The 12,277-nt window shown below is 38.3% G+C and overlaps 1 protein-coding gene across 5 annotated transcripts in view; it reads right to left on the reverse strand.

Moving 5' to 3' along the window:
- DPP6 (dipeptidyl peptidase like 6) overlaps positions 1-12,277 on the reverse strand; it is a 565,250-nt gene that overhangs the window by 29,127 nt on the left and 523,846 nt on the right. For all 5 annotated transcript variants that reach the window (XM_074868891.1, XM_074868920.1, XM_074868910.1 and 2 more), the window contains exons 15-16: positions 11,156-11,203; positions 8,889-9,007 (exon numbers count right to left, since the gene is read on the reverse strand). In XM_074868891.1, the coding sequence (XP_074724992.1) occupies positions 8,889-9,007; positions 11,156-11,203 (167 nt within the window). The remainder of the gene's footprint in view (positions 1-8,888; positions 9,008-11,155; positions 11,204-12,277) is intronic.

Here is a 12,277-nt window from a genome sequence, read left to right on the forward strand (position 1 = left end):
CTCCCGCTGTGGCTGGTGGGATTTAAGAGCATTCAGCACCTGGGAGAACTGGCCCCGCACTTATTAAGGCCTGTGATGTAATTACAGACTAGTTATTGAATTGCTATTGAGACGAAACATCGCGCAGTGCTGTGAGCTAACAGCAAACGTGTGCAGCCATGCCTTGTTAACTCTTCACTCCGCTATGATTTAATCACTTTGCATGCTGGTTTTGTTACAGGAGTGCTCTCCTGCATACTAATAGCTGTGTTTCTGCCAGGAAGGTTTCTCTGCAGTGAATAGATTGAAGATTCACTGAATCTTTCAAAACCACTTTGGTAATTTATTCACCTAGGACCCTCTATGCCCCTTATTGTCACTGCACATCTGAGCATTGCAGTCAGTAATGGATTTTATTTTCACAACATCTCTAGGAAGCTGGAATTACAAGACCTGTTTGGGATCTCTAAAGGAGCTTGTGACAGAGAAAAAAATCTAACATGTGTCCTAACTAGCATTTTGCAGCTAGTTAGGACTTCTCAGGCCACTGTTACCAAATGTGTCTTTGAACTCTCCATGTCTAGATACAGACCAACAAATTAAAACAATTAATACAAAACCCACCTGTTTGTAAGTATATGTATCATAGGTGTCCACATTCAACTCAGGATTTAGAGAATCCAACAGTGCTATACAAATAACATTATTATTTTGTTATAGAAAGGGAAAACAGAAAGCAATCCCTCTACTTTTTGCAGATATATTTGCCTAAATATTAAGTTGTTTTATAGTCCACAAATAGCCAAATATATCCAGGGAAAAGCTAAGCTGTGTGCTTTCATTATTGCTTGTGCTGATGTTTACCTGAGCATAACAACTACTAGGGACAGTCTGGTTCCAGGAATGCTATTGATGAGACTGATATCCAAGATTTCTATGTGATATGTAAGGCAATATATGAGCAATGTAGTTAGGTTTTATGGACAAAATGTTGCTTTATGAACTTGTGCTTTATGAATGGTAGACCTCTCACATCCCTTTATGGCTCCTGGAATCTGCTTGTCCATAGTTAGGATAAAAAATCCTTCTCTCCAGATTTTCCATTGCTTTCCAGGGATGGTAGGTCTGGCCCAAATGGCACAGGTTAAAAGGTCTGATTAAATGAAGGAATTGAGAAAGATGTAGAAAGAGGTTCATTATTCTCCTGCCTGAAGGCATGAGCCAACCTCTTATTGCAGGAGCTGGGCAGACATGTCCCTGATGGGTACATTATTGCAAAAATCCTGAAGAGGGTAATTATGCACCATCCACTGATAGAGACAGGCTACAGAGCTAGAAACATTTCTGGTCTGTTCCAGTAGCCAATGGTGCTTTTCCTTGGAGTGCTGTCTTGCAATATGAGGAAGGAAATGGGGGTCAAGATACTTGACTGAAGACGTGGCCATAGGCGAACCACTAATTCTTGGTCTATCTCTGCTTCCCACTTCGTAAAAGCATGAAAATGATCATCTGGTGCAAGGTTGCAAAGGGCTGTATACATCTTTCCATAATTCAAATTAAACACTTAGTGCAGTATTTATTTTACCAACAATAAAACTTCTACTCCCTCTTCCCTGTATCCTGATAAATCTCAATATAGAATTATCCTGAGATATTAGATAATATTAAGCTCTTCCTGTTCAAAGAGACATAGATGTACATATTACTGCCAATAACATCTCTGCAATGATTCCATGGCCCCCTCATACTAATGGAGAAACTGAAGCAAAATATGATTTGATTCACTCATGGTGAAAGAAAAATGTCATGATCTTCTTTACTGAGGCAGAAAGAATTCAGACACTTTTACTCAGAAAGTCCCTAGCAGTAGAAGTACCTGTTTTTTTGTGATGAATATTACGGACAAAAATTTCTCATGAGTGTTATGTTAGAACTGGTATATTTTTGTGAAGATATTTGTTGATTAAAACTCATACCTCTAGGATTTTATGGGATTTTTCAGGGAAAAAACTTCCCCAAACTCAGCATTATAGAAAGTGCAGATGAAATGGACTGAATCCATGAGAAGATGGGTAAATTAAAATGTTACTTTGTTACAGTGAAATTCATCAACAAATCCAAGCACTTTATTGGTTTTAATTTAGCTTTTCTTGGGAACACATTCAAGCGTTCGTAATGCCATGACAGAATAAAAAATTAGGAGATTTTCCAAAATATCTATCTCCTTAAAAAAGACAAAATCTTCATGCAGTAATGGCATCTAAGTATATCCAAAATACTAGAATCAATGCCCAGAATTATATGTTTACTCACATTTAAAAAAAATGATGGGTTTTAAATCCTTGAGCTGAACCATGCCAATGGTAATGGGGCTGGATGCTGGTGTTTCAAAGGATGCTGGCTGGGCTTATCTCATGTTGTAGAGCACTGGGCTATGGAGCACATGAGGCAGCACTAATGACCCAGTTTTCCCACTTTTCTGACCACCTCCAGCCTCCTTTAAAAGTTCTTCTGCACAGGAATGCTGGGTAGTGTTTTTTAGCAAAATCCCCTTGCCACATTATTACAAGAAATCAGAAGAGGTGCTAACTGGGTTTAGAAAGATTGCACTGATCAAGGACATGAGCCCTGTTTTGAATCCTGGTCCCAACAAGCATAAATGCTGAGCTGATGCATTCTCCTAAAGCAGCCCTCATTATAAATTAATGATTTCCCTTAATGTCTTTTGTAACTTTGACTTGCCTACGCTAAAAATTTCTGTGTATATGGCATCCTCCAGAAGTGTAAGCATACATTTCAGACTTGTATCACCTCTGTGGGTAGGAGCTTGTGTTGCGACCACATCACAGGGTAGAAAAATCTAGATTTGTAAAATGATTCCAAAATGTGGTTTTAGACCTCTGCATAGTGGAAGGCTGAACTTGGATAAATCATGCTCTGGATTCTATGGTGTTAAAATGTGATTAAAAGTTAGGTCAGGACAACCTGCCACAAAGCAGAGCCAGATGATTTGATGAAACTTGGTAGTGAAAGTCTTTACTTACTCCAACAAAAATCTGGAAAATAAAATAAATGTAGAATAATAAAAGGACTTTTTAATGCTCAGAATAAACCTAATAAGTGGAAGCAGCAAGTAATGCTCCTGAGTGTTCTTATGTCCAGATGGTGTTTCCATATTCCAGCAAGAGGGAGGAGAGAAGATAATTAAATTCTGAAGAAACAGTTTAAGGAGTTGAGAGATTTATAGTTACGTGCTGCCTCTATAAAGAATAAACTTGCAGCACTTGTCTTTAAAACTCATAAATATACAGACAGAATGAATTACATGTACAATGGTATGAGGAATTTGATTCAAATTATCGCTAATTTGGTTGTGTTTCTTCTTCATTACTATGAATCGCTCTCAAAGGGGATCCTTAAATTGCAAAGTTTTCCTATACTGTGCTTTTGCACTGCTTGTTCTCTGTTTATGGGACTGAACCAGGATTTTATTTGGCAGGACCTAAGAGCTGTAAATCCTATTTTAAAAGATTTCCCAGACCTATAGGCATCCTTCAGTACTGTAGAGCCAGAAGTGTAGTTACATAGCTGTTGTCTTCATGGCTGCTGGCTCAGAGGATATACCTGAGGAAAAGCAGACGTATACTCAGATAAATTCCTTTCCTGTTGCTTCTTTAGGTATTTTATCAAGCACAGCTCAGTTACAACATATCATTTTGCTCTACAGCTACAAAATTGCCTGCTAAAAATGGTAGAAATGACTTCATTCCTGTTACCTGTGATTACTGATCCACAGCACCTAGGCTAAGCTACTGATAACCACAGTGCTAGAGAGGACATCCAAATCAGGTGATAATACTTTAATGTTTTTATTAGAAGACTCTATTTTCCTTTCTCCAAAGAGTGAGACAGGTTTGAAGTCATTTGACCTGAACAATACTGACAGTAAGGACTACCAGTAAGCTACAAACTGAGGTTCCAGCAGAGATAATCTTCAAAGAGCTCGGACAAACTATAGTGATTTTATGGTATTTTGAATCAAAACAATCTTACTGTTTCTGAAAAAGGAGGAAGGACTTGAGACCTATAGAAGAAGATAGCGTTCCCTGTTCTGTTACACTGTTGTCTCTTCGCAAAGTGAAATCTGAATTTTCCCATATTGGTCAATGATTGAAAGGATAATACACAGTGCAGTGGTAAAGGCACTTCTCTATCACCAGCAACCATGCCAAGCATGAGATAATAGTTTTCTCTTAGCCCTCATTATAGTTCTCTCCCCTCTGTGTAACTACCAATTTTCTTTGTGTCATCCCTAAAAATGATTAATCCCTTCCTGATAATGCATGATTATGGAGAACTTTAATTAGCAGGCTGGTAGGCATTCCATGAACGACACCCCCCCTATCATTTTCATCATGTATTAAATGGCATTAATTGCAGTAATGTATGCATGTGCCAGAGGTCTTCCTCGCTATTCCTCTTGTCTCAGAGCTAGAAGGCATTAACCCTTTGTGGGGAACCTCACACCTCCCCAAATGCATTGAGCTGGCCAGGATCCGCTTATGGCTGAGGTCAGTTGATGGAGTCTGACCAACTAATGTGAAGGATGCTACAATGCCGCTGTCTGCACTAGCAGGGACTTGAACCCCAGGATCCAGAAAATCTTTGCCAGTTCTGTGTGTTCAAGCAAAAGTCTCAGCGACTTCACAGATTTTTTAGGAGAGTTGAGACACTGTAACCAAACTTGCTACATGGAATGTCAACAGTACAACTTAGCCTGCAACAGAAATGGTTGTACATCCTTTCTTCCTCCATGAACAACCTCATTAGGACACAAGTTTTAATAGTGCTGGCAGGTTACACTGGGGATCAAGGGAAGCAGCCACTGAAGACAAGGTGCGTCTATTTAAAATGGAAATACAAAACCACTACACAGCTGACTACAGTGGTAGTTGTTTATAAGGCTTCATCCTTCAGGTGAGAAGGAGCTATCACCTAAAGAAGGTCTTTAGTGCTTTACTGGCTCAGTGTCATTCAGCCTTACATGGTACGTGTTTAAGCCCTACTAAAGAAACAGGAATAAATTGCTTTCCACAGACAAAACTTGTAATTCCTTACCCTTTTCTCTAAGCAACTGAATTTTACATCCCATTCTAGATGAGAAAACCCCATCCCCAACTAAATTTATGTATAAAGTAGCAAACCCCTTCCATCCTGATCTTATTTCTGTTTATCTTAGAGGGAATCAGTGGTAGTGCCTGTGCTGGTTTATGAGAGGAGACAGAAGTGTAAGCCCATATTTTATGATGAAAATGACAGTAGGAGTGACCTTGCTCTATCAAATATTGCTTTTTCGACAGTGTCTAGAGGAGATAGACAATCTAACAGCGGTCTGCAAAGCATCATGTTTCCTTGGATCCTGCTATGGTAATTCAATTATAAGCATATAAAATTAGATGAAAAATAAGGTAACTAGCCTTCTGGGACTAAGTGATTGCAATAAATGTTGCCTCCTGACAGCAAGCATTACATTGTCCTCTTAAAAGAGAGGTTACCTTTTATTACAGCATACTTCTCTCATTTCAGTCTGTGCCAGGCAGCACTGCTGTTAACCACAGTCTGCAGAACAGCAAAAAATCCTTTAAGACAATTATATGCTGCCTCTAAGGTACCAAAGCAGAAAACTTCCAACTCTCGACCTTTGGGATCAAATGAACAATGCCAGACTTTTCTTGTTTGGTTGGGTTTTTTTTAAAGATATGTTTTTGCTTTCCACTGCCTTTCATTTAAGTATCACGGAGTACTTTATATGCATCGGTTGCTTAATCAAATCTTACAAGCCTTGCCATCCATTTTAGATAAATTAATCTGAGCAATAGTTGTGTCTGTGTCTCTAAACTCAGCAAAGTTTGCAACTGATTGCAAAGCAAGTTAATAAAAGCAACAGAGTGAAACTGAGGTATGGTGGAGGTTAGTCTCTAAGTGTCAGTACAAAAATTCTTTTCAAACCAGAAATATTTGCCCATGCATTTGTCCTGTGGACAGCTGAGAAAATACAATTTTTTAAATTATTACAGGCTTGATTATAGTAAAATAATTTATATTTACCTACTTTTGAAGATACATATGGGTCTGATATAAAGTCATACAGCAGTTAGTGCTACAAACACACACTTTTGTAGACAGTCACAGAGTATACAGCAAGACCTGAGCTCTGGGTGCTTTTATACAACATAGCTGGAGAAGAAAGCATCAAACAGCAATAGGTACTGTCTGCTACTGTCTGGTTATTAACATTGACTTCAACTGTGATTTTCTGGGGGAAGCAGAGGTGGGAACTCCTGGCAGAAGCCCTTGGGTAGCAGATGTTGTAAAACAAACACTTGTCCAATCTGGCGGGCTGCTGCTGCTCTATGTGCTTGATCAACTGCAGGGTAAGCAGGGCTCCTTGATATATTCCCAGTCAATAGCTTTTCCATCTATGTGTTATATGTGTATGTGAATAAATAGGCTTTTCTGCTAATCAAAAAGATACTAGAGTATGACGGCTTATGAGCAATAAAATAATACCCTGAGAAAGCGAGGTAAGGCCAAGCTCTGTCTAAGCAGCCTGAGGAGCTGTGGAAAAGGAAGTCTCCTATTAGTGGATCCAAGTGATTCTCCATCAAACCACAACAGCTCTACCCTAGTTCTATGACCAAAGTCTGATGGGATGATTACTTTTATCCAGAAGTCTGCATTTCATCCAGAACAGATATTTCCACTGACATGACCCACATCAGCTGTAACAGGAACCAAAGGGAGTTGTCTCTGCTGTAAATGTACCCATAGTAGATATCTGACGTTAGATGGATCCTACATGAAAAGTGCTAGAAAGGTGTTCCTGTAAACTGCTTGAAAGCAAAGAAGTTGAAAGACGTCTCACTTTCAGTTATGGAAATAAGGAATAACTCCACCAAATGCAATGGACTGATATTTTTGTAAAATCTTTGAAAACAGAAATCCTACCAAGGTGTCTGTATTTTCTCATGTACACATATTTTGCAAAGGCATCTGAATAGAGACATTGACATTAGCTTCATAGTTCAAGCTGTGTTGTGTTTGTGCTACTCTGAGATTACAGTTTGAGAATTTAGTCCTGTATGATGGAAATTCAGACAAAGATATACTCAGCAGATGTAAACAGATATAACTCCAATGACCTTATAATGGAGGTACTGTTTACAGCATCTGAGAATCTGGCCCACAGTTTGTTATGCAAAATCATTATATTCTGTACTTGGATTAATGTACACACTAGTAAAACTCATTAACCTCTTCAGGTATCGCTGCAGGTTTTCGTGAATGAAATATAACGTTACCCAAACATATCACCTCATAACTGTTGATAAGACCCGTAGAAACCTTAATCTTGTCATTCAAAAATGCTTCTAATTATGGTAAAGCAATTATCTTGGCACAAAGGCAATGGACACTGTCTCCAGTAGCTACTGACAGCTTTTCTTGAAATGAAAACAAGAGGAAAAATGTACAGGTTTTTTCTTTTAAAGAGACAAACTTCATAAACATAATAACATTTACTATAGACCTGAATGTTTTTTTGGGAAATGACACTCCTCTGCCTATGTCTGCCATAACTATAGATTCAGAGATTTACAGGTAGTCTGTTAATTAGTCCATTGTACTGTTAATGCTACTTTTCTGTACTGTATTTCCAGGTATTTTTTAGAATACCTGTAAATGCCCCCAAAATACAGTCCATGTTCCCTCTTTGGGGTAGAACATGTTTTTACAAATATCCATGTCCAGACATTTTGTTTGGTAATATGCTAACCATTCTACTTCTCCATTTTATTATCCTCATTATTTCCTATTTTGCCATCTCAAATATTTCTTCATCCTTAGAGTTCACCACAAACAGCTACTGGCACCAATGAATACTCGTCAGTCAGAGAAGCAGTAGTCCATGCATTACCAAACAGACTGATAATGTTCAGCAGAGACAGTATACAGCTGCTTATGACAGCATATACTTTATGTTACACACATGTTTGTTTTCTCCTGAGCTGTTGAAAATAAGGTGTTTCTTGTTGGCTTGCTGCTTTGCAATTCTTGTTTTAGAGGGCATGCAGCTATTTGAGCAGCTTCAATCATAGCAGTGGACAACTGGTGTGCATGCATTGCGTATGCAATTTAAGATAATTAAGCAGAATTAAATTATGTAGGATTAAAGGCTATGTAGTTCTGAATTTATTCTTAACAGAGCTGGAGAAAGCTGACTTTTATGATTCTTCTCCTGAAATGTCCTCTATCCTTAGCCTTTTGGATACTCTAAGGCATTTTCAATGAAATATCTGTTGGACCTAGACATTACTCCAAGTTAAGGTAAATTTATGATGAACGAGCAGTGAAACACTAGATATTCTGTACTCACATTGTCCATTAGGTAGCTTTCTGCAAAATGCCTTTTCTTGGCATACTGTCTTTCCATTGTAACTTACTCTGAATCCCCCTGTTCACAGTACTGGTAGGAGCTGATGCATTTGGAACTCAGTCCCAGTCAACCACAGTTAATCCCACCTCGCTGGTCTATCTCTCAACAAACTTTCTGATGCTTTATGGCCTCTAGGTTTCGTTGTTACTTTAACTTAAGTACACTTGGAGTGGCTAGAGGAATGTACCTCTACCTTCAATAGTCAGATATGCACACATCTGCTTTCTAGTTAAAAATAAAAAAAACAGAAGAAAAAAAAAAGTTAAGATTAAAGCTTTAAAAGCAAAGTGACACAGATACTTATGGCCAGTCTTTCAAAGCTGCACACAGGTACACACGATATCTAAAAGTTATCAATTCTGGCTCTAATTGCCATCCTTAGGCACAAAAAGTGCAATAGCAAAACCCAACATACCTTCACATGTCAGTAGGAAGTATTCCAGATTGTGACTGAAGGATGCACTGAAATAAGTACAGTTTTCAATCAGATCACAAGACAGACACCGTCTGTTGAAGTTTCCATTTGTGCTTGCACTGAAAAAGTTAATACAAGTTCATGAAGGTCACTGAGTAAATATTATCTGGAAGCAACATTACTTGAACCTTACTGTACTGTACAACAAGAACATAAATATAATGTGTCCAACATTAGTAAGAGACAAAGCATTTCCATTTGGTTGAGTTTAAATAGCAGTAATGGCTTTTTTTTTTTTTCTTCCAGAATGGAGAATATATAAAAGGATACTGATATCTTTTTTTTGCAAGGTCAGGTGGTTATGAAGGAAAGTATAGTTTTTAAAAGAAAATGATGGTTGCAATTCCACAACAGGAAGTTATTTGGTGAATGAAGGCATGAAACAATGGAGCGGTATTTCTACACCTACTTATAACGGACAATAAAGAGCTGGAATTGTTTTCTTTAAGTTTCTTACTGGTTGCCTCACTGGTCTGATTTGCTAGCAGCTGCCTCACAGGCCAAAGCCCATTTTGGTTGTTTAAACAGTTGCTCTTATAACATCCAGGTAGAAAGGAAAGATTGTTATTTAGGGATCTGTTTCTGACGAAGGTAACATGGCCTCTCCATATGCTCAGAAGTGCTTTCTAAGTGTCTACTATATGCTGAAGAATGAATTACAGATTATTAGCAAATATTAGTAAATAACATTTTTGCACTGCTAAAGCATTTTGAAACTTCAAAATGCTTCAGGAATATTAAATAATAGATCTTTCCAGTATTACTGTAAAGCAGATGAGTGGTTTTTGCTACCATTTCAAGGTAGAAAAAGATGAGGCTGAGCAACCTGTTTAGGGCTACTGACTGAGCTGAATAGCTCTCGTGTTCTTGTTTAGGGTCAGATCATGTCTGTCTCTGACTTAGATCCCATTTAAGGCTACTAAATCAGACACAAAAAGAAAAAAAAAAACAACCCAAGCAGATCTTCATCTGATATAAGCTGTCAGAGCTCCAGTGGAGCTTTGTCAATGAACATATGCCAAGGTTGCTGCTGATCTGACACCCTTGGGCTGGGATGAGAGATGGTCAAACTACCCAGCGCAGGAAATCAAATACCTGATGTGAGGCCAAGATCCCTGTGTCATCAAAGTAAGGTCAAGGATGTTGACATTTTGGGCATCTCTTTCCCTGTTGACTATGTGGGGAGGTGAGGTTACTGAGGCACCAGAGTGAGCTGCATGCCATGATGGAGGGGTGGGTAGCACTTTGACTCATGCCAGCAGCTCTTGAGCAGTTCTGCCTGGACTCAGCTTTTAAAATGAGATTTTCTTCCCATTTCAACAGAAATGAATGGTCAATATAATTTTGATTTTTTTTTTCAAGAAAATAAACACTGAGCTGAGCTACTCTCAAAACACTGTGGAGTGCAGTGAAAGGAAAAAATGACTGAATTACATGTAATTTAGTTCGCTCTGGTTTCCTTCCCACTGAGGGAAAAAAGGTATGACATCATGTTAGAGAAGAAAAATGTACTGATTGTCCCTTATCAACTGATGTTACCACCAGCTCTGCCCTTCATTGCAAATGCTGAGATGACAGCAGGGTGATTGAGAAGAAAAACAGGACGAATGGAATAATTATTCCAAAATGATTATTTAAAAGTTTGGATTTCCTCCCCTTTGTAATCTGCTCCCACAATACTTCGCAATAGCTACACTACCAATAGCTTACTATTAAACTAGCCTTTTACTTAACACACAGTTAGGGAGGATACTAAAGTCATCTGGAATTGCAGAAAAACATTTGCAAACATAACATATTGTTATTTCTTTTCAATTTTGTGAAGAGGTGAGGTGCTATGAAATTTCCATGAAAACTACTATCTAGAAGTATAAAACCAGTTTATACCATTAGTTTATGTAACTGAATTCTTTCAAGTGCTAAGCAGTTCTGTCAGAAGGTTTTGTGACAGTTTATCAATCTTGAGACCAATTTAAAATTTGCAATAAAATGAGAAAATTGTTAAACGTAAAACATTTCCAAATGTCAAGCATTTTGTTCATTATTGTTATGCTGTTCTGTCTATTCCAGTGACACATTGCAAGATATTGCAATGCCATTAAAGACAAACGCATAAGAAACTGTTTCTATTGCAATTGCTTATATAATGATTCACATAGGATTGAAAAAATGGGAAGTTCTCTTCGTGAAGTTAGCAAAACACATACCTGTATAAATGTCGCCTTCTTGGCAAATCTTCTGTGCTGTGGAAATAACTGGGGAAAAAAAAAATCAAAAGGCAATTGTATCATTAGAAGGGTGTTTGCTAATTTCTTCATTCACATCACCATTTTCCTGATCTTGTAAAGGCATGAAAAATTTCAACTGAATTAGAAAAACATACAGAGGGACACATCACTGCAGAGGCTGAAGCAAATACGTTGCAGGCTGCACTGCAGTTAAAACAAGGATGGAAATGTTTGGGTCCTAGACTGGCCATGTCAGTGGATAGAAAAGGATCAAGTGATTAAATGAAAGACCTTCACATTTTTTCCTTAAGATTTATGGCTCAGAATTTCCTTTAAACACCTTTCTTTTTTCTCTAGAACCAGTTTTTATTTCTCTGAGCACCTTTTATTCTTTGCCCAGATAGATAGCTAACTGGGGTCTGATGTGAAACCCACTGAAACATCCTCTTTGAAAAAGGGAATTGGACTTTCAGGGAAGACAGAGTATGAAGTTGAATAATACTTCATTGCCCTTGTTTTGTGCTGAGACTGTGGTGATCTCCTTTTCTGGCTGAACAGCAAAAGCCCTGTTGTGTGGTGACAGGTTCTGAAGGTAATAGGTACTGCTGGAGGTGGCCAACCTCAGTCCAACACGCAGGGTCCAGATTGATTCCCCAGATGCATTTCATGTGAATAATGACAGACCACAGGAGCAAACGTAATGTTTGTGGGTTGCATAATATCAGGCAGAATATTCAGCCCTGCCAATCTGCTTCCAATAAACTGCACTTGCCTAGATGTATATTTTGACTGCACAAATTGTACTTCGTATTTTCTGCTTGACTGGCCAGCTAAAATGCAAATAAGACTTTGGTGCTAGTTTGCTACTTAGCTCTGCCAAGTGCTAAAGTCCCTTATATGCTACTGAAGTTATTGGTAATTGAGGGCATTCAAAGCCTTGAGGGAACATTGTGCTCTTAATGATCATTCAAAGTTTGTCATATCCCAGAGACTTTTTACTCAGCTGTTCAGTGACCTTAAGAAACTGAGAGATGAGAGTATTGTATCCACTTGAAACTTTACCTGGTATCTGACCCCAGAAAGCCTTCCAAACATTTTCTT

This window comes from Strix uralensis, chromosome 1 (assembly GCF_047716275.1).
Source record: "Strix uralensis isolate ZFMK-TIS-50842 chromosome 1, bStrUra1, whole genome shotgun sequence".
NCBI classification, from domain to species: domain Eukaryota; kingdom Metazoa; phylum Chordata; class Aves; order Strigiformes; family Strigidae; genus Strix; species Strix uralensis.